The 27,083-nt window shown below is 38.0% G+C and overlaps 1 protein-coding gene across 1 annotated transcript in view; it reads right to left on the bottom strand.

The window, feature by feature from the left end:
* LOC123963758 (relaxin receptor 2-like) overlaps positions 1 to 13,382 on the bottom strand; it is a 38,008-nt gene extending 24,626 nt beyond the window's left edge. The window contains exons 1-3 of the mRNA XM_046040801.1: positions 13,055 to 13,382; positions 3,656 to 3,799; positions 1,681 to 1,764 (exon numbers count right to left, since the gene is read on the bottom strand). Of these exons, the coding sequence (XP_045896757.1) occupies positions 1,681 to 1,764; positions 3,656 to 3,799; positions 13,055 to 13,139 (313 nt within the window). The 5' untranslated portion in view covers positions 13,140 to 13,382. The remainder of the gene's footprint in view (positions 1 to 1,680; positions 1,765 to 3,655; positions 3,800 to 13,054) is intronic.
* Positions 13,383 to 27,083: the final 13,701 nt, after the last annotated feature.

Raw genomic sequence — 27,083 nt, 5'->3', positions numbered from 1 at the left:
TACGCAAGAAGTGCCCATCCAACCAATCCAACTTGTGGGAGCTGCTTCTGGAAGCGTGGGGTGCAATTTCTCCAGATTACCTCAACAAATTAACAGCTAGAATGCCAAAGGTCTGCAATGCTGTAATTGCTGCAAATGGAGGATTCTTTGACGAAAGCAAAGTTTGATGTAAAAAAGATCTTATTTCAAATACAAATCATTATTTCTAACCTTGTCAATGTCTTGACTCCATTTTCTATTCATTTCACAACGTATGGTGGTGAATAAGTGTGACTTTTCAGGAAAACACAAAATTGTTTGGGTGACCCCAAACTTTTGAACGGTAGTGTGTATATATATATACATATATATATGAGAGAGAGAGAGACTAATTTTGGAAATGGAACAAGGAAGACAGGTTCGTGGAGGGAGACAAAGAAGACAAAGAGCTGTTATTTCAGATGGGGAGGGGGTTTGTTTCAATTTACAGTAAAATTGTTTACAATACTATCCACAGATATAGAACAAATAAAGGATATTGAAACAAATTGCCTCATTTCTGATGCATTCTTGTTACATATACTTTAGTACCGTCAAAGTGAAAATATGTTATTGTTATTGTATAATGAAAACCTAATTTATTTGCTCACGCTCCAAAGATAAGAGAAGATAGTTCTTCATTTATGTAATGCTCCCTGTTTTTAGTGTTTTGTAGGTCAGTGTGTTATGAGTGAGACTGTATGCTTTCTAAATGAGAATTGTTGCCAGTGTTTTGGTTGAACGAGTTTATTTTGAGACTTGTACGAAGTTTTGGTGGTTTGAGTGACTTTTGGAAGTCAGATTAACTGTTTGGCCAAGATGCATGTTGGTAATGCAGACTGTGTGAAGAGTTTTGAAAAAGCCGCTTCAGTTGTGACCATTGCATCTTAGCAATTGAAAAAAACTGTATCAGTATCTTTATAAAATTCATTGTTTCTGCTATCAGTTATTTTAATTAAGTCATGGCAGCCTACCGACTCATTGCAATTTTTTGTGCCACGTCACCTTAAATAAAATTAATTCCAATGAGTTATGTGCACTGTTTTTTCATTCAGGACAAAGGGAGCACTGGTATAATGGTATTAGTAAAGGCAAAGACCCTGTGTTGAGGTATCAGACTCTATATTGGGTGAGAAAACATAGTAGTGGTGCATCCTTACTAAAATTGGTGTTTATAATTGTTTAGTCAGTCATCTCTGAGCTCTGGCAGCGGCTTGTTATTAATGTATTGTAACTTATCCTGCAACAGGTGTAAAAAGACTGGGAAGGAGACCGAATAACGTTTGAATTTTATCTCTTGTCACAACAAGTTGGTGTGTACATACACATTGCTAAACACTTACAAAAACATTAGGTAACAGTCCTCATCAAATAAATGTCTAATCCGCAGACACAGGCTAAAAGTAAATACATTTACCTGACGCTTTTATCCAAAGCAACTTACAATTGCTATACATGTCAGAGGTTGCACGACTCTGGAGCAACTAGGGGTTAAGTGTCTTGCTCAGGGACACATGGTGGATGTCTCACAGAGGGAATCGAACCCAGGTCTCACACACCAAAGCCAAGCATCTTATCTATGCGCCATCACCACCCCTCTAAACACTTACGGTACACACATTCAAGCATATAGACACAACTGCTGTATACACACATACTTACAGCACTCATTCAGGAGGTACTGGTCCAAAGGATTGGCATTCTGTAGTGTCTGACCGAATAAGTCCGCCCATCCGATGTTGTCCCCTGCAAGTCCAAACAAAGGAACAATCGTTATTTTTATCTGTGCAGACAGAGAAAACAACAGTCAGCTGGATGGTGTTCGTTTCATTGGAAAAAGCAATTGGCTATGTTATCTTGATAAATTATCTTCATTTATTCTCTTTTGTTAAATAACTACAGTGTTGGGGGCTGTGTCTTTGCAACGTCGATGACCTTCTCAAGAGTTTGGACAGGGACAACTTTAAATTAAGAGTCAGATGTGCTTTACATGAGACTGCAGAATTGAAACTGAAAACACTGTTGTCCTGGAAGCCTTGCTAAGAGTTTCATACAGCTATTTTGAAAAAAAGATGTCAGTTCAGCTACTCTTGAAGAGATTTGACAGGCTACAACATGGTTGGTTCAAATATAAATATTTGTTGAATGTAAGAATCTAATCATCATTTTACGTAGATCATTTCTATGAAAACACAAGTTGGCTCCAGGCTATTGGTATGTCTACTGCATAACATTAGCAACACAAATATTTTAAACTTATAAAAATGTCTCAAAGCAAATGTTTTACGACAGTTAGGCAACACCTTGCATTGTGAATGCTGTAGACGTTGCTTAATGTCAGACAGATTTTGCATCAGCAGCACAAAGCAGAGCCACTTGCATATGTCAGACATTTTGTCTCTGAGAGGAAGCGAGCAAATTCTTCAGCTACTGATTACAGTCTACTGATTACAGTCAGTACCATTCAATTTGACATTTATTGAACATTCATGTTCAACATTTACCTTAACAGGATGACTGTGAAGATATTGTCCTACATACTTTGGAAGAGCCTGCCCTTGTCAGGCAAGCTTGCTTTCCCCAAATTCCTGTTATTACAGCAATGTTGAACAACATGGCACTGAGGGCAGGGGCATGAGAATGAGGAAAAGTAATACAGCAGAGAATGGATTTCTTGTTATTGGCAGGAAAGCACCACTAGCCAGACTGAGATTAAATTGTTCTTCTTCTTGACCTAGCTGATATGGAAAAATATGCCTTTACCCTGCAGACAATACAATATGAAGCTATTTCTTTAATGGGCGTAGTTTTTCAATGAAATGTATCACAATCTTTTATTGCCTATATGTGAAAGTGTTGTAACTTCACATAAAAATTAACCTTTTGCCGGTTTCCTATGACAGCATGTATGCTCGGTTTCCTATGACAGCATGTATGCTGCTTCCTATGTGAAGAAATCAGGTCTGATTTTTCAAGAAATCCATTGGCTTACTTAGGCTGTGATGTTCACGTGCACTCTCGAGCTCCTTGTCTACTGATTCTGAACTTCCAATAACTACATGATTTCCTCTCAGCAGCTTGTAGAGGACCACTCTTTACCAATAGTGCACAGCTTCTCTTCCGGTTGATCACCTGGGAGAGTCTCATACATTTGCTGGGAAACACGGAGGCCACATGTCGTTGAGCTGAGACTCTGCTTGCAGGAACAACTTGAGACCATATTTGAGGCAACAATTTTATTTTTAACTATCACCCTTTGCCTGGCAGTGTTAAATGAGGATTTTTACATATGCTGCCATTGCCATAATGATCTTAGAGATGTAGAGCATTTGTAATTTTGGTGAAATGCTGTCTGAAAGATTTGCTAGATCACTTGTATGATCAAAGTTTGTCTATTTTACTGTGATTGCAAATCTGATCTGTGTAACCAGTGACAACTGGCACAAAATTAATTGTGTACCAGAGGGAAGCTATGTATTGAGTTTTTTAGGGGAAAAATTATCTACACTCATCGTGTGAAATTTTTAGGTAGTGTAATTATTTTTGCTGTCAGTATTTCTCGGTAACCCTAAATGTTTTCTGAGGCCTCCTTGTTTATATAGCACCACAGTTCTTGTTTCTACACACGTGCACTTACCACAGCGCCGCTCATCTGCTCCATTGGGACAGTCTTTGTGTCCATTACACTGCAAAGCCTGTGGGAGGCACTCACTCATGTTCCCACATGGAAACTGGCCGAGGGGGCATCCAGACTCGACCCCCGCTCGGCTGGCCAGCAGCGCTGAGGGAGAGACACAGGAACAAGAGACCATTCTTAAATTCAGCACCAAATTTCAGTAGTCAGTTTTTTCTTGTTAGAAATGTTATACACAATATAGGTGAAAGTGTGACCCGGCAACAAGCCTGTCACATTTAAGGACAAGTGTGATATTTTGTAAGTGAAACCAGGCAGCTTTAATGTGAATAATATTTTCAAATGAATGGATACTTAAACCAGGATTAAATAATAATTCATATATATGTATACAATGAATAGCATGAAGTCATTGAGAGATTTGAAATCTCGGAATCTCTGTTTCCTCTGTAAAAAATTTTGCCATGAAAAATTGTAGACAGTTGGTCCTAAGTCTGTGGATTATCTATTCCAACAATAAGGAATGTGGACGAAGGATATGTAACAGATGTGCCGGGGGGGGGGTGCAAAGAAAGCCTATTGACCCTAACTAACTTGACTTCACTCCTTTTTTGCTATTTTGTTATTTTACCTTTTTCATAGAAGCCTTTTTGACATGTAATAGAAGTAAAATCACAGGTGTAAATCAAATTAATGGTGGATTAAATTTAGTTGCTCTGGTTTCAAGGTTCTGGTATTGTTCTGGCCAAGGGCATAACTTTGTGTTGAAAAGTGGTGGGGACATAGGGGCTCAGATTAGGTGTGTGATGATACACTTGGGTCACAAGACGTGACAATGCACAGGAACAAGACAAGAAGATTTTTAGCACTATTTTGAAGAAATATTTGATGCTGAAATATGAGCATCTGTATATGATGTCTGGGGATCCTCAAGATTTTGAGCATTAAACTCGTAATTTCCTGCATTTTCTGCCCAAATATGTGGTGGAAATGTGTTTTTTTATATGAAGGGAAACCATATTTTTATAGCAATTTCATTTGTTAGTTAAGATTTCTTGGTGCAAGCTAATTTTCAGAACACTTTTAACAAATGCTTACAAAAAGTGATGAGGACAAAATCAGCCATTTCAAAATGTGGTGGGGACATGTCCCCAGCGTCCCCAGTGTAAATGACACCTATGGTTCTGGCTCACTGGTTCACTGTCATATAACGGCTTTTACTGGGAAACCTGAATGGACCAGAGCCATTGTTAATATAAGTAATAACAACTGTGCTTTTCCTACTACAGAAGTCAACATATCTGCCTGTGAAAAGGTAACATAAGAATGGGCCTAGCATGGATCTCTGTGACACATATCATCTAACATACACTTATGAAAACAAAGTGAGATCTGTGATAGGCATGAAACAAAAAAAGAGCTGTGCCGCTGATTTCAGTTTACAAAGATTCTCTAGGTGATCAAAAAGAGCATTAGCGCTGCAACTCAAGAATAATTTCACTAGCCAACAGTGGTGATATTTAAAGTAAACTAGGAATGCCACAATGCAGAAATACTGTTTACATCTAAATATTGTTTACATCATCAAAATGCTGTGATGCTTGGTGTGTTCTGGTTTTGTCTGTCTGCCAGTGTCCTCTCCCACTCTTTCCCTCTCAAACAGTGGATGTGCGTGGTAACCTCAGGCTCTCCTTTGCCAGCCTCATTAACTGTGATTCTTCGTCTTCAGACTCACCAGCAACCAGATTTCCACCTCTGCCAGCCAGCTCACTCAGCCACAATTTCCTCTGAATCTCACTTCAAAACATGAGCCACACTCTCCAGTCAGCCAAACCCACCAGCTTCTTATGTCACAACTCACTTTGGATTATGTGTAAGCATCGCTTTAATGCTGAAGCTGGCAAAGGTGGGGCTAATTGCAAATGGGTTAGAATAGGCCAGAATGGGTCAGCTGCAGCTCTGGACTGCAGCTTTCAAGCAGATCTAGAGATTAGGAGTCAGTGGTACTCCCCCCACACAGCAGAGAGCCTCGCCTCACGCAGGTACCACACAGAAACTTTTAAAAAGGGCCATGATGAATGTGCTTCTGGCGACTGTCAAAACTCCAGCAGATTCTGTGTTTCCAGTGCGGACATAGAGAGTCTGACAGCAGCTGCTCGTGGCTGGCTACCTCTGACTAAATAGTAAGTAGTACAATTAGGTATACTTTCCACCACTGCTATAAATGAATATTGATTAGGATTTGTATTGGAAAATACAGCAGATTCAAAAACATTTATTATCTGTGAGTCAGTGAATCGGTAACATGAAACAACATAATGCTTATTTTACATGCACATGTATATAAACATATTTCATCTGCTACAAATTAATTTAAAAATTAAAAACTTCATCTACTTGAGATGAACCAAAACGGATGAAAAAACGAGTGGTTTAATTCATTAAGCTTGTCTTTAAGATGTATCTAACAAACTTAAATGAAAAGACTTTACTTTTACTCTTCACTTTTACCCCACTACTGCTTTAACCTTTGTGCCACCATTTAGCCTGTATGCCATATTTTGATGCACACAAAACATGTTGACTAGTGTGACATAACAGGGAATTCATTTAGCTCAGTCATTAGTTTAAATAACGTTTTCACTAGACCTTTGAAATTAAACACTTATTACTGCTTCATGATTTATGTCTAATAAATGAGTCAGACTCTTTAGCTGTAAAGACTTATTTTGGCTGTTGATTTTCTGCACATGTTGTGTTTCTGGCCTGAAAAACAAGCCAGAAACAATTCTCTCATTATTGCCTGCCAGCTAACACAAAGGCCCTACTCACATCTGCAAGGGACACATGCAACATTACTCCCTTCCTAATGACACGTAAACGTAAACAGCACAATACACAATAGTGTCTCATCAATTTATCCAAACTTTGGCTGCAATCAACACAAGTGTGTCACCACTAATGACTGCATTTGAATTTTTTGTATTTTGTATTTATTGTATGTATCAGTTTTTATCAACATCCATCCATCACATTGATGGATATAATGTATTTTGTTATTGTATGTAGTGTATTTGTTGTTTAGTGGTTGTTTTGTGTCCTTTCTTTTGTTTTGTCTACCCACCCAGAGACAGCAGATGCAAATTAGCTGCTAGCTAACTCTGATGCAATTATTTTAATTGTGCGCTGTCTCTGTCAAAAATAAACAGTAAAAAAAATGACTGGGCTGTATATTTTCAAATAATGTCACCATAAATTTTCCGGAAAATTTTAGTTGCAGAAATTGAAGAGGAACAGGCATGCCATTTTTAAAGGGTGTTGGATCCAGTTGGTTGATATTGTTCATAATTAGGAATTTGTTTGTATAGTATGACCTGGATGTTTCTCTGGGATATGATTATTGTGACTTTAAGAAAAAATAGCTGATTTAGATTGTAATTCAGAGCATGTGATTTTATTTATTCTTATTTACAAGAATATGAAATCAAACACATCAACAGGAATGTGTCCCCTCTTTATATAGTCAGACACTAATTGGTCATGAGGAGCAGCTGGAAAGGCATGCAGAGGATCACTGCTGATTAAGTGATAAGTCACAGGGCTATGCTTGTGGAATAGACCCTTTTCACAGCGGACATTTTGGCTTACGAAAGCTGAAAAAGCAAATGAATAAGATTAATGACAGCTGTATTCCTTTGGCCATTGGCAAGGTTATTATTTACTCCTGTGCTTGTCGTGCTTTGACAAGTCATTTGTCTGCTGTGAAAGGGTCTGTAGCTAAGGCAGAAAAAACAACTGCCAGAAAATACAGAAACATTATGGGAAAAGAAGAACTGAGAGCAGAGGAGGAGGCAAAGGATGGAAAAGCTACAGCCATGACGAGTACAATGTATAAGAACCAGCCACAAAGTTACAGCTGCATTAAAAGTGTTTCAGCAACCTTGAGGTTGGGAAGGAAACTTGCTACCCAATACAGAGGTTGGGAAGGAAACTTGCTACCCAATACAGAACTGAGTTTGGTGGCCTCAGCAGGCAATCACTTTGAAGCTTTTCATGAAATCCAAATTTATGTATTAAACTCAGCTTTGATCCCAGTTTTGCATATTGTAATTGTGCAAAATACTCATGGCATATATGTAATAATACAAAACTTGTTACTTTTTAAAAACTATATCCTTTTTCATATAGTTTAATGAGTGAGGAATGTTTTTCACATGACAAGTTTGGTTAAATATTGTGTTTCTTTGAGTAACTTTCCCCCCCTTCAGGCGCACGGGGAAAAAGGGGGGCTTTGCCTCCCCCAAATACAGCGGGGGGTAACGGATCAGGCTGCGGAGATAAACAAGTTGTTCAACTTCAAAATACATTTTTAAATTCACTGAGAAAGCACATAACAGGACTAAGAGTGCTCTTGTTCCTTCAAGTAATTTTCAAACTCACCATCAAGTGAGGAGTCTGTGAGGTAAAAATTACTCTTTTTGTTTTTGTTATGTTTACAATGTTTATAGTTTCGATAAATCTTATGAGCTTGTTGCTGTCATCTCTTCCCCATTTCTCTCTTCTACAATAAGTGAAACAGCGCCCCTCTAAATGCTATGCGTTGGATGTGTGGTGAAACACTATATTGCACCACCATAGACTGGCCTGCAGTCTGAATACGCGGGGAGGCCAGGCAGAGTTGGCATCCCTTCCTGAAAAAAAATTAAATGATTAACCAGTCAGATGAGGCCACTGTCATGCAACTGCCTAACTGTGATAAGTCAGGATGATGGCAAGGGAAGCCAGCCGCTGTCTGGCTTCACGCCAATCAAATCACAGCTTGCTATCAACGTCATTCAGATGAAATAAGGGGAGCTGTTAGCTACTTTAGCTGGTGCAGTTACGGAGGGTAGATATTTGAAGTTTTTAGTTATAAACAGTTTTACTAAACTACTACTACAGCAGCAATTTAAGATTAAATCTGATGGAAGACCAATGTGAAAACTGGAGCTGGAAAAAGGTGTTTTGGACATTCAGTAAAGAAAACTATATCCTGAACACAAAGTCCTCATGACATTTCAAAAGGCTACTATTATTTAGACAAAGCAAGCCTCTGAAGTTGCAACATACCCTGTATATGTAATTCAAACACTTGGGACTTGTGTATTTTAATCAACCTCCTTCCTCAGCGACTCCCTGTCATTCTTGTACACTTTTGTTTCATACTTTCCACATTCTAACGTATATTAGAATAACACAGCTGGAGTACCAGATAACTGTCTACACTGTCATGGCATAGCGAGCACAGTCATATAGCATCCACAGTATAACCTATGGGCATATAGATGTGTTGAGAGTTTGACCTGAGATGTGGCTGCAGGAAATCAGCTGTAAAAAGAGTCGTATGTATGAAAACAGAAAGATAGGGAAACTTCACTGGGCACTGAGGCACTGTAGAACAAAGAAACAGCGTGGTGTTTGGTCAGTCTGAAATGTTTCCCTGAAATCTGAAACCAACAAAAGGTACACCGGTTTTAAAACATTCCAATGGTATAGAGAAACCAAGAGTCACATTTTTAGTTGAAGTAATAGATTTTTTTATGAGCTAAGTTTATGAGCTAATTATTCATTAATTTTTTAAATACCGATTTATCCCATTCATGCTGGTGTGACCCCTCAAAATGAAACAAGTCTTAAGTGAACTGATCAGTGTGCACACCTACACACATACTTTTCGAATTAAATGAACACATTTTGCTGTTTGTCAACATTCAGGTTGCAATTATCTAACGCCAGCTGCATCATTTGACTCCTGGTCTCCAAAACCAAATAGCTTCAAAGTTCTGTTCAGGTTAAATTCCATTAAATCTTTTATGAAACTTCGGACACTAAATAGTTGAAGCCATGCTGTATCAGAAAATATGACTTTACAACTTAATTTGACTCTGTGCATTTGCTTCTCTCTGTCGCCATACTTTGCAACTGTTTTTGAAAGTACAATGTGATCTGTGAAAAAAAACTTTCTTTCTTTTGGCTCTGTTTGAAATTAAACACCGACTACGAAGTTCAAGTGTTGACATTTAGTTTGAACAACAGGGCTGAAATTTCTAAAAACTGAGAATCAGCACTTTACCCCCTATAGTGAATGTTTTATTTTTTATGCTGGAGAACAGAACCAGAACAACAGAAAATGTTGGAGCATTTGTTAGTGATTGTGAGAGGTGTCGGCAAGAAGCACCAGTGCGTTGTGTTGGGCAAGTGCTTTCATTAACTGGTCTCACAGTGGCCAAAGCATCATATGAGACCTCTGCCAACATAGTCTCATTGAAATATGGGTTGCGTTTGGGTGCTCATCACAACCATAAGACTGTATAAAACATGGATGTCACCAATAGGTTTCTGAAGAGCCGTTGTGAAGCTCAGTGTGCTCCAGCCATCAATATGTTACCAGTGCCTGACTGGCTGGCCTGATTGCTGAATCATCTAGCAGCGAGCCACCTGAGAGGGCACCCACCTGCGACTCAAAGCGTTCCACCCTCATTCATGCATATCTTTAGACCTTAATATAATTTAAATGGGGGAGTTATATAAAAATTCACCCCTCCTACAGTTGTCTTCAGGAAAATTAGCTATAAAGACCAAAACCATTTTTGTACCAGGCTGTAAACATGTTTATTTCTGCTATACAGTTGAGAATTTTAATTCCCAGAGGTTGCGGCTTCAATAACAACTGTATCTATTCAGTTACCAATGGCCCACACATATCAGCTGATAATATACCAAAATCAAAATCTTGAAAACTGGTTTTGTTTATAAATTTTGCTGTTTGTCTCTATGGACTCTGTAACACTAGTCCCCATAATGCACTGCCGCTTTAAACTGTTTAAAATATAAATGAAATTGCAAGTCAAGTGTTAACTTAATTAAATAATTTCCTTTGCTATTACTCTGTAAAGATGACAGCCATCACATCAAAACCCATTTGTCACTGTACTATAATATACAGCCCAATATACTGAATCACGTTGGAGACTATCCGTCTCCAGTATAACAATAAATTTCAATCAATTTCTTGATGGTTGACTGAATTTCTGATGCTTGCTCCACGATCCCTGCTGCACTGGAATCTCTGCTGTCTCGACGCTAGAAATTTCCTGCAGGTGAGCCAAGTGCCCTGTCTCTCTAATGACGGAAAAGACTTATTCTGACAAATGTCGGCAATTGTCTTGTGGTATCTGTTGATATATGACATGGATTACACAGTCTGAATGCATTATCTCAAATGTTCGTTGAAATGATTAAGCTGGATATCTGTGGGACGCTTCCTTATTGCCATTCCTACCCAAGTCCCAGAAAATGTCATAGCCTCTGTGACTCTGATCGCTCTGTGACTGATTCATGTTAATTGCATAAATTCCACAACATCTCTGACGCTTAAAAATGTCCCCAGTCACCCTGATGGAAGATTTGACTCATTGTGAATAGCTCGTCAAATTAATTCAGAAAAAGATGGAGTCCTTTCTTTAAACAAGTTGAAAAAGCGTCCCTGACTGAGGAAATTAAATAGAATGAATTGATACACGTTATGAAGTCGTGTTGCTTTTCGTTCATTATTAAGTTTTGTCACTTTTTGTTTTTATCTCATTTATATTTTTGTCTTTTTGTGATTTGTTTGCAGTTTCACTTTTTAAATTATAATTTTAGATTTTTAGTCTCGTCAAATCTGAATGAATTGAAAAGCAATAAACAAAATATCAAACAGAACCAAATAAAAGACCCGTGCTTTGTTTTTTTTGTTAACAGAGTTAATTCAACTAGCATCACATTGAAAAACAACTATAATCGTACAGCAGTTGGGAACAAAACAGCAACACATATGTGCTGTTTTTGTGTAACATCCACACAATTTGAGACACAACTGAGAGGGGATCTGAGTCACAGACTGGGAGGTGGAGGAAGTGTAAGTGGCCATGAATGATTTAAGAACATGACCCAAAACAAAATGTGACGTTAACTTAGGCTAATGGAAAGAACTTAACAGCCAGTCCTTAGAGCATCTTTTAGTACAACCGACCGCTGAACGAGACATTTGTAGGCAACCAAAATGTTAAAATTTACTTTCATTAACTGAAAACACATTGGGTCAAAGTTCTTAGATAAAAACAGTGACCACACCCAAAAACAAGTTCACAGCTAGTTAAATTAACACAGTGGATATGGCTCGCCTCTGTTCTGATTGACTGGTCACCATGGTGGCAACTTGTCAATCACAAGGTAGCCAAGCCCTAAAGTATACCCTGCTTTATTGTGTATTTACTCTAAAAAGGATCATAATTTACAAAATTGGCATCATGCAGTAACGAAAAAGACTTAAAAAATAGTGATAGAGACCACACATTCATTAGGAAAGTGTTTCTTAAGGTCATAAATCAAGTGAGAAGTAGGGTCATTTTGTCATAGACTTCTATACAATCTGACTTTTTGCAACTAGTAGAGCTGCTCCTGCTGGCCATTAGGAAAAAAATCACACACTTCAGCATTGGTTTCATTTTCAGGGGACAGGAAAACAAGTAAACAGAGCGGTCGGGAGGGAAATTATAGGTTCGGTTTTTAATTATAAATGTGCATTTCAATTATGAATAAACAATATTTTCTGATATTTTTTATTGGGATGGGACGGGAGTCATTCTTCCGGGATTGGAACGCGACAGGAGTGAAAAATCACTTTTGTGTCACCCTCTAATGTCACATTATTAGGCTATTTATTCATTTGTACTTTATATTTACTAATGGACTATTGACTATTGACTTGTACAATTCCCTGAATCTCATAGATAAGCCTACTTATTATACATATTTTTAATAGGCCTACTTAATTTAAACTTAAGCCAATATGTAATTAGCTCCTTAAAACGTATTCTAAATGATTGTATATTGTTCATACAGAATTGAACAACCTCACAGGCATGTCATGCCTTCCCACCCCCATCTGAGCAGAAGAGCAGGCAATTATCCAAGGAAAATGTATTTATGTCCAAAATAGTTACAAGCCTTACTGGTTACAAAATAGTTTTCCTGTCCCAGTTGAGGTTTTTAAAACCTGAAGAGCCCTGAGCTCACTGTGGAGTTAATACTGATTCATTAACACAGTTTAGAGTGTAACTAATGTTCTGCAGAACTGTCTCTTCTACTGTGGATGACAATGTTCTTTGCAAAACCAACCTGAACAATTGTGATTAAAAACAATTTAGTAATGAAAAATAGGGGAAACTACCTTTAACATTAAGGTAGGCTACAGCCTGTAATAATACTATTCATAAAACAGGAGACAGACAAAGAAAGGCAGCACAAAAAAAAAAATCAATTAGGCTTCTCATCAAAACGTTTTTATCATGTAATCCTTTCCTCTCCTCAGTTTTTTACCTCTTATCTCAGTATGAGTCAAGTGGATCAGCAAAACGATAACAGGTACGTCCATCCTGAGGCTCGGACGTTTTCCTGCGCTCATGTCGCTTCGGCTGTAATGCCTCGGAACAAATTTACGGTTTCACCCGCGAAAACCTGCCAGTCCACAAAAAAAGTCAGCAGAAGTCCCAGTCAGTCCAATATAGAGTATGCCCGGCGCTTAAAACTGAGTGAAAAGGCGAACCAAGGGATCGGGAGAATCAGCTGAAGTAGCAGCGTGGAAAGGTAAACCTGAGCTGGTGCGCAAAAATAACCACATCCTCTCCACACTGTCCTCTCCGGAGCTCTCTGAAGACTGTGCTGAAAGACACCGTGTACCCCCACCCCAGCGCCCGCGCACACACGCAACCACACGCACTCTCTCCATGCACGAAAACTTGCCCGGCCCCTTTTCATAAATTCATTCTTGGAGCATTCTACTTTAGTTTGCGCGCATTGAGTAGACCTGTGTGCCACACACCTACAAAGGCTCAGTCACCCACTCACCTGTCTAGCCTACAGAAGTTCCTCGTCTTGCCTGGGGAAGCCTAAAGCTGAGTTTAGTGGAGATGACAGCAGCAGAGGGGAAGACAGTCACTAGGATTTATATCGGTTGCATTTCACAATGTTTTTAAATTTCACAGCTACTTGTTTTTCCTCCACAGTATAAGTACGTTTTTGTTTCAAATAAAAGGAGGACAGCTGATAAAGCAGAAATAGCATGGCGTTATTCCTCTAGGCCTATGAGTTTATTGTTGTGAGTTATTAGCCTAAGGTACTTTGTATTTTTAGTTTGACTATTTGGGAAATAGTATACACTAATTTGCCTATTAGAGAGTTAGCCTAAATAAGAATAGTTGACACCACTCTCATTTATGTCCACTAATATGAAGCTGCAGGCAGCTGATGGTAGCCCAGCTTAGCTTAAAGACAGGAAGCAGGAGTAAACAGCTATCTTAACAGCTTAAATTAAAAGACTAGAAACACAGGGAAACAGCTAGACTGGATTTCTCCAAAGATTGCACCTACCATCACCCCTACACTGAAGTGGAAAAATGACTTACTGAAGCTTTTTCAAGGTCAGCAAAACCAAGGAGCTGATGTTGATTTAAAAAAAAAAAATTAAACACTCCTGGAGCTGAGTTGGAGCAGGTGAACAGTTTTAGGTTCCTGGGAATCAACATCACAGAGAATATGACACAGTCATCTCACATCTCCACGATGGTGAAGAAAGCCCAGAAACGTCTGTATTTCTTTAGGAAACTTAAGAAGGCTAATATCCTGTACCAAGTTCTTGTCAACTTTTACAGAGGAGCAAAAGAAAGTATCCTGACTGGAAACATCACCAACTTGAATGGGATGTGCACGGCCCAGGACAGGAGGACTCTGCAGAGGGTGAATAAAACTGCTCATTGATCTTCAGAGCACGCTCAGAAGATAATGATATAATTGTTGTATACATTGTCTGCTTTGTGGCAGAAGGGAACTACAAACTGCATTTCATTTTACAACCGTGTTGTAATTTAACAATTAAAATACCTTGTACCTTGTACCTTTATGGGGGTAAGCTTGTTATGTGCTGAAGTCTTTTTGTCACCATGAAGTTGCCGGGCAACCAGTTGAGAGTCGAAGAAGTCATTGCATCTGGCCAAGAAATCACATAACCTCTGTAAAACCACAACTTGACCCTGTTACACTGTGTTTATTGCAATAAACAAGCAAGATATAACGTATTAATTAGTGAGTTTAAAAGTGCTGTTTGCTCACTGTTTTCAGTCTTTGTGCTAAGCTAAGCTAACCATCTCCTGGCAGCAGCTGCATGAGAAAACAAATGAGGAAACATTTCAAAATCCTACTATTCCTTTAAATCTCCACTGAGTTGTCATTCCTTTCAGCGAGGGCATTCATTAAGCAGCAGTAGGCAGTAATCAAAGCTATAGAATAAAGTTCTGCTGATTTTCAGAGACAGAGAGGGACTTCGACTACAGATCACATAAATTCAGAGTGAAGGACGTAGAGACAAGAAAACATTCGCACCCTGGAATAGAAATATGTTGGGTGAAAAAAATGAAATAAAAGCCACAAACGTTATCCAGATCGTTAACATTTTATTTCACCACAAACACCCCTGTGTCCTTTGCACTGTTTAGTCTGGAGAAAAAGTTTGGCCATTTTATTCAAAGTGGATTTCAGCTATTAATACTTTGGAAAAACCTGCCAGAATTGAGCTTTATAATTGGAAACATTTGCCTTTGTACCATTTATATCAGTGATTTTAATTCCAATGTTAAAGAAAGTTTCACCACTGTGTTTGAATCAGTTTAACTGTCATTTCTCTATTGGATGGCATGATGTGCATTTTTCCCGTCCCACAGTAGAAGGTTTTGAATTATTCACAAGGCCATAAGAGAGAGAGAAAAATGATTTATTGATGTGTGAGCATGGGGCCATCCAAAGAAGCAGAAGGAAGGAGAGCCGGGAGGGAGTTCTGGTGCCAAGTTTTCTTGAACTCTCTGACAAAGTAAGACGTGATGCAGTTTGTCTTTCAGAAGCAGCATTGTAGTCAGTATAAACACTGAACATGTGTTTCAGGTATGCTCATTTCTTTGCTTGGAGGGCCCAGAGTGGTTGCTGGTTGTCAGGGGACCCAATCAAAATCTGAGTCAGATCTGAGCCAATAAGTTATACTTTTTCATGTCCAATCTATTACGCTTTAATCTATATTGTATATGAAGGAATGTTTTAGCAATGTAGCTTTAAATCCCCTCTACGTCTGGTTAGGTAGCCTCATCTAGGAATGGTTCACAAGTCTCTTTCTTTTTTTATTGATTTATTTAACACTGATGGTGCACATTAATAAAACATTAGTATTTATGTGATGATATGATGATATCATCAAGGACATTATTATACTACATTACATACATAAAACATGCAACGCCGAAGGATACAGTACACAGCACAAAAAGAAATAAAGTGCAGAATATTAATGTAAATAGAAATGTGTGCTAGACACAGTGACACACTCAGGCGGTAAATGAAACATGCAATACAAAAACTTACAATACATCAACATTAAAAGCTTCACATACATAAGAATTATAAATAACTGACAAACAAGTACGAAGGGATCCTGTCTTCTTTATTAGTTTAATATTCCTCTTTAGATTAGATTTTACAGATCCTTAATATTTTTATATTTATATATATTTATGTTTCTACCTGCTGACATATGGACTGCTTTCAAAAGTAAGCTGCAAATAAAAAATGACCTCTCATGAATACGCCTGCCAGTCATTATTTGTGTAAAGGCTAAATATCTGGCCACAACCAAACACAGTTGTAGGAAAAAGTATATGAACACTTATTTTTAATTACCTGGATTTCTGCATAAATTGGTCATAAAATGTGATCTGATCTCCATCTAAGTCAGAACAATAGACAAACACAGTCTACTTAAACTAACTCCACACAAACTTATATCTTTTCATGTTTTTATTGAACACCGCGTAAACATTCACAGTGCAGGGTGGGAAAAGTATTTGAACCCTTGGATTTAATAACAGGTTGATACTCCTTGGCAGCAATAGCCTCAACCAAACGTTTCCTGTAGTTGCAGATCAGACCTGAACAATGGTCAGGAGGAATTTTGGACCACCTCTTTAGAAATCTGTTTCAGTTCAGCAATTTTCTTGGGATGTCTGGTGTGAATCACTCTTTTGAGGTTGTGCCACAGCATCTCAATCAACCAGTCCAGAAGGTGTATTTTCTCCTGCTGAAGCCATTCTGTTGTTGATTTACTTCTGGGCTTTGTTGTTGTTGCATCACCCATCTCCCGTTGAGCTTCAACTGGCAGACAGATGGCCTTACATTCTCCTGCAAAATGTCTTGCTAAACTTTGGAATAAATTTTTCCGTCGATGATAGCAACCCCCTCCAGGCCCTGAGGCAGCAAAAGGCCCCAAATCATGATGCCCCCTCCACCATACCTCACAGTTGGGATGAGGTTTTGGTGTAGGTGTGCTGTGTCTTTTTTCCTCCACACATAGGGTTGTGTGTTCCTTCCAAACAACTCAACTTTGGTCTATCTATCCACAGAATATTTTGCTAGTAGTGCTGTGGAACATCCAGGCACCCTTTTGCAAACTTCAGACATGCAGCTGTGTTTTTTTGAACAGCAGTGGCTTCCTCTGTGGTGTCCTCACATGAACTCCATTCTTGTTTAGTGTTTTATGTATCGTACAGTCGTCAACAACAGAGATGTTGGCATGTTCCAGAGATATCTGTGAGTCTTCAGCTGACACTCTAGGATCCTTCTTAACTTCATTGAGCATTCTGCTCTGTGCTCGTGCAGTCATCTTTGCAGGACGGCCTCTTCTATGGAGAGTAGCAACAGTGCTGAAATTTTTCCATTTATAGACAGTTTATCTTACTGTGGACTGATGGACATCAAGACTTTTACAGATACTTCTGTAACCCTTTCCAGCTTCAAGCAAGTCAATAATTCTTAATCTTAGGTCTTCTGAGAGCTCTTTTGGTCAAGGCAGGGTTCACATCAGGCAATTCTTCATGGGAATAGCAAAAGCAAAATTTATGTGTTTTTTAAATAACTAACACCTTCAATCTCGTCTCATTGATTGGACTTCAGGTTGGCTGACTCCTGACTCCACTCAGCTTTTGGAGAAGTCATTAGCCTAGGGGTTCACATATTTTTTCCACCGTGGCTGTGACTTTTACTCAGTGTGTTCAATAAAACATGAAAACATATAATTGTTTGTGTGGATTTAGTTTAAGCAGACTGTGTTTGTCTATTGTTGTGAAAATCAGATCACATTTTAAGACCAATTTATGCAGAAATCCAGGTAATTCCAAAGGGTTCACATACTTTTCCTGCGACTGTAAGCATCCCAGCATTTTGTAACTAGTTTAATATGTGAGCAGTGTTTAGCCATGAAGCCTAATTGGCCTTGTCCTTTTGTTCTATACATATTCTCCATACAAGATCTGCTGCCTCTTTATTTTTGTCTAATCATTTTAAATGAAGATCTGCTTTATGTTGCTGTGTTTGACCTAATGTTGCAAACCAATTCTTCTCTCTCTCTCTTTTGAAAGCTTCACACTACTGTGCTAAGCCTCAAAATCAGCCCTGACTATAAAATTAACTGACAAGTTCCGACCCTTTTGAACCAACAGCTGTGAAAACAGGAGATTTCTTTTCTAAGTGTCAGATTCAAAGAACATGTAGGCCAAAAGTAACTCACAAACTTCACAATGACACTTAGAAAAAACTGTTATTGGATGATGGGCAAACAATGTCAACGTCCTGTTGCACAAAGGGAATTTAATCAGAAACAAGATCAACCGATGAGGCTTTGATTTTCCAGAATACATTATGTAGTTTCATCAGTTAACACGACGACGATTGTCATTATCATTAAGTTATCTAAATCAAAGCTTTTGCCTTGATGCACGCTGCTAAGCAAAGTAAGAAATGAAGAAAGCAGAGGAAGAAAATGAGAGACTCAATGTCCCTGAAAGAAGCCTTGAAGTAATGTTTTGGCATATATAATCTTCCTATGATCCCTGTATGATGTTGGGAGGCAGGACTATGTTGCAGTATTACCCAATACTGAAGAAATTAGTTGGCATTGTGCAGTTTTTCCCTGCATGTCCCTTTTGAGATGACACTGTGGAACAACAGTTGTTCTTGTTCTTTGTTTTTCAGTCTGACCAAGAGGCCTGGAGATGGAAACGTACCCCATGACATATGTGTTTTCCCACTGAAGTCAAAACCCATTTTGCCACAGTTCAAAAGAATGCATGTCAATTGATCATAACATTCAAAAGACACTTGCTTAACTAAAGTTAGTTAAACTAGCATGATGTGTTTTTTTTAGCGACAACATGGATATATAATCTTATTTGCACATTTACATATCCTACAGACACAGAGCAGATGGATTCGTGGACTCTCCTTCTGGCTTTGTTTTTGGTATCTACCAACTCCAGAGGGAAATATCTGGCCAGTTAAAGGCTCCACTATATTCACCAGCCAGTTGCTAACTTTGTCCATCTTTGCGTCAATCCGGGCAGTGACTTTATAAGAGGTTTTTTTCGTGCCAAAAACAGCTGACTGCTGCAACTGAAGATGGATTTGTTAAGAGCTTGACAGTTAACCAAAATAGTAAAATTGTAGTTTGTAAAACCACAAAAAGGAGCCAAAACAAGCTATAAAGGCCTGAGAAGTTGGCTCATATTTGTCTGTGTGTTTGTTATTCTGCAACCTAATGAGTCATGACCTTTGACATCAAATATGTGGCTAGGCTAGCATGGTTATAAATTACAGCTTTAGGTGGTGCCAGAAATCCCTGCATTGCTGAGTCATCACTTATGAATTGGCTAGCGCTTATTGCTTGAAAAAATACATTCAGTATATCCTCCAGGAGATTTCTTTTTTATTTAAATCGATTTTATAAGACCTTCTTATTTTCATTTTTAAAAAACTGAGAAAAACAGACAGAAGTACAACAGGATCAAAACAATTTCAATAAACAAAAAATTATTAATACAAAATATAATCAAAAATAAAATAAAATAAATCAGGTCAGGTCAATCTTTGTTTCCAATTGTTATGTACCCTGATTTTATGCACTGTAATTATAGTAATAGTTAATTTTATCGATTTATTGTTACTGTTTTTATTATGTTTTGTGAGGTGACCTTGAGTGTTCAGAAAGGCCCCTATAAATAAAATGTATGACAGGATAGTTTTACTTGCTATGCTAATACTTAACTACTGTACTTTTACAAAAAGGAACATTTTGAATGCATTTTGAACTTTTACTAGTAACTGAGTATTTCTATATTGTGATATTTCTACTTTTATTTAAGTAAAACATTTTAATACTTATTCCACCTCAATTACCAAAGCTGGGCTTTCATAGAAAACTGGCATTGGGTGAGTTGAAGCTAAACATGACATGAAATTTAAAGCAAATGCAACGTAACACTGTTAATAATACTTTCAAACAAGGAAAAATCTATTCACTTATAGTTATAAATATTTTGTATTACTTCAGACTTTTGGCAAGACAAGGCCTAAATCCAAATTTAGCTTTAGTTTTCCTCATACCTCAGTATATGTCACACATTTTATTACATTCAGTTTGAAATATGTTTGAAATATTTTTAACTGATAAAAACTTAAAGTAGTTACTGGAACTTATTTAATTCTTAAATGAACTTATTTTGAAATATTCAGACTGTTGAATTTTTTTATATTATCATTTACTTTGTCAATTGAAGAACAAATATTTGAGTCTGAATATGTCAAAAAAAAAGTACAAAATAGAGATATCTGCTTTAGTGTGTCCTGTCACTTCTGCAGAATACAGAAATCTACTCACGTAAAGTTCTGAGTAATACATCTTTTGGATTACTTCAGCCTTCTAGCCATCCAAATTTAGCTTTAGTTTTTCCCATACCTCAGTATTTGTCACACGTTTCATTAAATTCAGTTTGAAATATGTGGTGTCCTTGTGGCCTTAGCTGGAGAAAAACCTCTCTGTAGCAGCAACAGTTGGTGATATTCCCGCATTAGAAAACCCATTGCATTGGAGCAGTATCAGTGAAAGCATCAGGTGGCTCAAAAGTTCTAGTAAAAGAAACCCGAGAAACAACAAAAAATGCTCACTATCCGCTCAGAATTAACATAGAGAGTAGAAAAACTGCCAAATTAACTTTTAACAGCAAACAACCCTCACCATCTGCAATGGATTACATTTGGAAGGACAAATGTGCACACACACACACACACACACACACACACATACACACACACAGACTAAAGAGGTTCACTCAAAGCATAACAGAAGTGTATAATCTCATGGTTAAAGATAAAAACATGACCATATGTAAGCTAATGTTTATTCATGAGGAGTTTGTGCGCAGCTGGAAGGGGAAACCATTTGGCTTTCCATTTCAAGACACAGTTGCCTTAATCAACATTTCTAAACTTCAGGGAGCTGAAAACAAAAATGATTCTGATTTCTTATTACTCATCAACACAATTGAAAATATTTTTCTCCTTTGAGTGTTTAATTGTTATTGTGAGAAAAATGATAGTCTTCAAATCTGAATAACTCTGAATAAATATTAATTAATTAATTAATACTTGAAAGAAAAATACATAAATAATGTACAATATGCTTATTTATTATGTTTTTTGTTCACCATGTTTGTGTCGGACGGAGTCAAAAATATAACTGAACACATAAATAAATAATACTATAAGTGTAAAAATAAATATAAATCTAACTGCCAGTCGGTAGATAAAAAAGTGAAAAGGCTTTTTATTTTGTGCCTTTACCACCAGACAGATAAAATAAATTTTATGTACTAATTGCTGCCCTTCAGCCATCTCATTATCATATAAGCATTTGGAAAACTGGAAATGTGGTGACTAGAATAAGTGATGCAGCTGAAATTGTTGCTTGGGTAAAATAGGAAATAGATAAATGATTAAATGTAACACCTAGAACTATAAAAATTAAACTTAATAAACATTAAAAAGAATCATCTATGTTATTATCTGATTGTGGTTAAAGTACAAGTGCAAAAATATTATTAATTGATTTATTCAATTATATTCTGTGGTGCATTCTGTCAGTTTAAGGGCTCCAAGCATTAAGAATATTATCATAATATAATAAATTACATTGTAGCAATTAATACATTTAAAATGTGTGTTTTGAGTTTTGTTTTGTTGTGTTTTGTAAAACCGAAATGTCCTACCACTTTACCCGAGATGCCCTTGTTAACAGAGCTAATAGATGGAGGGCTATTTACCCACAGTACAGTAACAAGAGATTACAGGCTGAGAATCATGAAGGCTTGGACTCTCACTTCTTTGTTTACTTTCTTTTCTCTTTGTGTTTAGTTTTTTGTTTATAACATTAAGAGGGCTTTGGTACCTTTGCAAGATTGGCTTAGTTGAATTTTATTTAAGAAAAAGTTATTTCTTTCATTTTTATTGTGATTGTGTATAAAAAACACAAACTGGTTCTCAGCATAATGTATTAATGCACACATATTTACAATTTTATACCAACCTAAAAACAAATTAGAACAAGAAAAGCCTGCTCTGATTCTAGATTACATTCTGTCCTTAATAGTTTATTTTATTGACTGATATGGCTGCTAAAAGGAGAATAAACTGATTTTAAGATTTTAGTTGTCTCTGTCTGTCTACAAGTGTGGCTTTTCCAATGTGTAGTCACCACAGGTTGTTACTGGAGACTTCACATTACATTGTGGCATTAGTTGGGAGACTGTGTTTTTCACACAGTGCTAATGTCTGTCTAAATGCAGCCTTATACCAACCTGTATCCCCTTGTGTCTTCCCATTGTTTTGGTTTAAAAAAATGTTCGCTTTGTTTTGAGCTGGAACCCTGCATGAAGGCTATGTGCAAAATTCCACCCACTCATTTTAACATGGTTGAATCCTGTGCTCTGTGCCCCATAAGTCAGGATACATGAGCATCACAGTCCTTTTCTATGGCTTTCTCATATTATAGACCTTACACAAAAATAGCTTATCTAGGCTCTGAGTTTTACAAATATTTAGACTACATGGATTTTTTTTTTTTAAAGCTACTAAGTGTTCCCCAGAGAAATAAATGGGACTGCTGTCTGACTTCCTTTAGGAGCCGGATGTTCCTGTACATACTGTACAGCTGCAACATTAACCTTTCCCTTCACTTCGTAACAAAGTCCCTTGAGGCAAATTATGATCTGTGATATTGGGTTATATAAATAAAATTGCCCTGTCTTCTCAAAATTACAGTTATAAGTTATTAATTTGCAACACCACATTTGCTTGGAAAAAAACAATGCCACATGAATTACAATTTGTCAGCATAAAGAGTAACCTTTTTTAATGATTGTATCTTCAAACTCTCAGAAATGTTCATGTTGCTATGTGACCATTAACCGACACTGTCTTTAGTTCTCCCTACAATCTCTGCTCTTGTAATACAGTAACCACTTGTAACAATTTACATGCACTGTTTTTTAGGGTTATGTTCAGGCACTTGGTTAAGGTTAGGATCTGTATTCAATATTAAAAAAAGGCTACTGCAATATGAAGCATGAGACATGACATGTATACTTTAAGTGCGACTCACAATGCAAACTCTGGTCTCCGGGGTCAAAGAGCTGGACTGTACAAGTAAAACTAATCTAGGCAGTATTTCCATTTCCACAGTTGAATTGGCCTTTTAGAGGCCATTTATTTTTCCATGTGGTGCTTTGCATTAAAAATGGAGGTTGTTGCAGATAGTGAAAGCCTCCATCCCACAAATTCTACCTAGGAACCCCAAAAAAAAGGCATGAGCAGCACATCATAGCTGAAAGAAAAAAAGAAAATACCAAAGGAGGAAAAATCACTCAAAGACAAGAAATAAATAAAATAAGTCAACTGCACTTAAGAGCCTGACTAGGCTGCTGCCAGGTGTTCAGTACTGATGTCTCAAGGCTTGAAACATCTGTTCAAGTCATGATAGGGCGGATCTGAGTCAACTACAGGATCACACACATCAGCTACATTACAAGTTAGGGAATTTGTAGCCTTGAGCAGAAACAATGTCACTCTACTCCCAAGGTCAGTCAGATCTTTTCCACAGTGGCAGAAGAAGAATGTTCTCTCAGCTTTCAGCCCATAGTGACCTGATCAAAAGAAACTGTAAGTTACTTCTGAATCTCTGTCAAATAAATGGCACAGATCAACTTCCCTTTCTGAATTACATTCATAATATGGAAAGGATGTACGTTCAAGGACTATTAAAGGTCTCCCAGTTAAGATATTGGCTTCTTTCCAGTTGCTCATTAATTCATCCTTCTTCTCTGAATAGCATCCTTCCTTGGGTCCTTCCTGATTCATAAAGCGAAGGGAAGATGCAAAAATGAGATATGACAATGGAGGGTGAGGCACATTTGCCAAATGTGATTAAAAGCATTGTTCTGTTATCTCTCGCTGGACTTTAAAGGGGAGGCATTTTTTTAATGCAGGTGATTTCTACAACAATACACATGTCCAACCCCAACCCCTTTCTGCTCATCTCCCACAGAAAACACTGCTCTGAACTGCCTGAAAACAGCTTTTACTTCCGTAAATTATCTGCATCATTTCGTAACACGAGTCATGATGCTCACCTAGTGGCTAGTGTGGCACACCCTCAAAAACAGAGGTGGAGAAACACACTGAGCTGCAGCACACACAATGACAAGACGTCCCTGCTGTAGTAGCCTACGTCAAACTTTTTTGAATGTCTGGCCCCATTCAGGTTGTGATTGGTCAGTTGACAAAAAGTAACATTGACTGCTTTTTGAAAAGTTTAACATCATGAACAACAAAAGGCTAACGTTAAATGGCCAGCTAGGTAAACCCAAACCTTCTTTATCTTGTTATCTTTTCCCTATTTTTGTCTGTCTTACCGCTTCAGCTGCCAACGAAGCTTCTCTGTCTCAGTCACAGAGTGACTGGACCACCAGGAAGGAGAAGACTGCAGTGCACACAGAGACGAGTGTATCCCACACACAGCACACTTGATAAAACAAATCCCCATAGAGAGAATAAAATGGTCTGTTAACACATCTACCTGAAAACAGGCGTCTTACAACCCGTTAACTCATTGTACCATAGCAACATTCTGCAGAAATGATGACTCTGTTTTATCCAGCGCAAGGCAGGCTCTTCACACATTATGATTTTATCTGCTCCAGAGCAGTTTTGTGGATAAAATCCACTTAAAGTGGAGAAAATAAGTGCCATGACTGCCCTTATTCACATTTTGGCATGTGTATCACCTTCGGCTCACCCCTGACTCACCCTGGCTCGGCTTTATAAAAAGGCACCCGATAAGGTTGCCCTTACTTCCTTCTATTACAATGTGAAATCCCAGGAAACTTTCTCTCATCTCTACTTTAGTGTGTCACACAATTGATCAGTACTTGGTAAGGAAACATTTTATATTAGAAAGTTGTGTCATCATTTCTGACTCTGTTAATGTTCTTTTTGTGCCCTTTTGAAGCCAGGCTTTATAAGTTTTATATAATGTTAGCTAATGTCGACTAGCTGCCGACAAAGAAATGCAGACAGAATGGGAACAGGTAGGCATAACATAATGCCCTCTGGGTTATGAATCGCACAGAGACCTGATATGGAGAGGGCAGAAAAGAGTACCAACAGTTTGTGAGAAGTAAGAAAAAGTCACGGTACACCAACGAGTAAAATGTAGGTGTGCCGGTACTGTGTACCAGTGAGTACTGACCCATTTGGTGAACTGTGATTACTGTTGTTATCAGAAGTACCTCAATTGAAAGTGATCCACCCTCATCACACTGACAAACCAAGCTTTAACTAGCACTAAGGAAAAAGAATCAGCAGAAGAATAGGCCAAGAACAAGCAGACATCACTGTAGCTCTGTAGCAAAGATCTCCAGTCACACAAAAACACGTACTGGTAGAACAGGACTCTGCATAACTCCTGAATACGATGGCAGTGGCACTATTTTAGCCACAGTAGCAGTGTGGCTCTATGGATGGCAATGTTGGTTTGTTGGTAGGTCCACCACTTTGGTCCAGACTGAAATATCTCAGCAACTATTAAGAGATTGCTGTAAACTTTTGTACATAAAGTAATGGTCCCCAAATGATGACTTTTATTTCCTCTAGCACCACCAGCAAATTGACATTTTGGGTTTTCAGTCAAATGTCTCAACAACTAGGATTGTCATGAAATTTTGTGCAGACATTCATGCGCCCTTCATTTAGCGACAGTTTACCCAATACTTTTTGTTTATTGGCAAATACCTGCAAAACTAATAACATTCCCATCAGCCTCAGCTGTAATTTGTGTTCAGTGATAATTAGTAAATGTTAGCATGCTAACACACCAAACATTCACATGTCATGGCACTGTCATTGTGAGCATGTTAGCATTAGCTCAAAGCACTCACAGAGCTGTTAGAGTGGCTGTGGAGTATTTTGAAAGTATACTGATGGTGCTATAATGCAATGGTGTATAAAATAAGATATTGCTCAGCTGTATTTAGACAGTCATCGTATCCTGAAAAAAACAAAAAAGCTACACTAGGATTTTTCAACTACTTGGCTGACCCTATGAAGCACAAACACCAGCTGTTCCTCTTTCTCAGAGGGATTTATAGTGTGGGATACATTTTGGCTCAGTACTCACAATAAAATAATTCAGTATCATCTGATGCGATCAAGAGAACACACAGAACAAAGCAGTACAATAAACAAATGACCTCTGCCAAGTGCACCACCTACACTTACTGCCATATATGTGTAAACCATTGGGTTAAACCACAATGATCGTGGTTCATAAATGCCACCTAACATCCATCACTCCCACTACATTTTTGCAGGCTTGTGGGGTTGGATGCATTATAAGACCAAACTTGGAGAATAGAGGTGAGCAAGAGAAAGACAGAGGTTGGAGAGAGAGAGAGATACTTTAGACAGTTTTACATCTGTGTAGCCAACTGGCATTTTATCAGGAACTCCGTTCATCTGTCATTCATTCTTATTACAAAGGGGCTAAAAGTTTAAGGCCCCATAACGTCACAAGCAGGTCTGGCACAGAGCTCCGAAGAATCTGACATTTCACTCTCAAACGTCACATTTGTTCATTCACAGCTTAGTAACCACATGGAGCTGTAGGACCTCTGTAGCATGCTCCTAAACTCTGCAGTAGTAGCCCGAGGCTAAATAATGCGATGGGAGTCTTGAAGTCGCTGTGGCGTACACACTACGTCACTTATCGGTGACAGGGCGTCACACACTACAGGAGCTGACAATGACTCTGTCACCCGATGCTGGTCTCCAAACCACGTTTTGTCAAGAAAACACATGTGAAATGTAAAACGGGAAATGACGCGAACCTACACATTAAACAGCTGTTGTTTGTTATTATAATTGTAAAGAC

Source organism: Micropterus dolomieu, linkage group LG23, assembly GCF_021292245.1.
Source record: "Micropterus dolomieu isolate WLL.071019.BEF.003 ecotype Adirondacks linkage group LG23, ASM2129224v1, whole genome shotgun sequence".
In the NCBI taxonomy this organism is placed as follows: domain Eukaryota; kingdom Metazoa; phylum Chordata; class Actinopteri; order Centrarchiformes; family Centrarchidae; genus Micropterus; species Micropterus dolomieu.
Note: the sequence above shows the minus strand (reverse complement) of the source record. Positions and strands in the feature narration are given on the sequence as shown.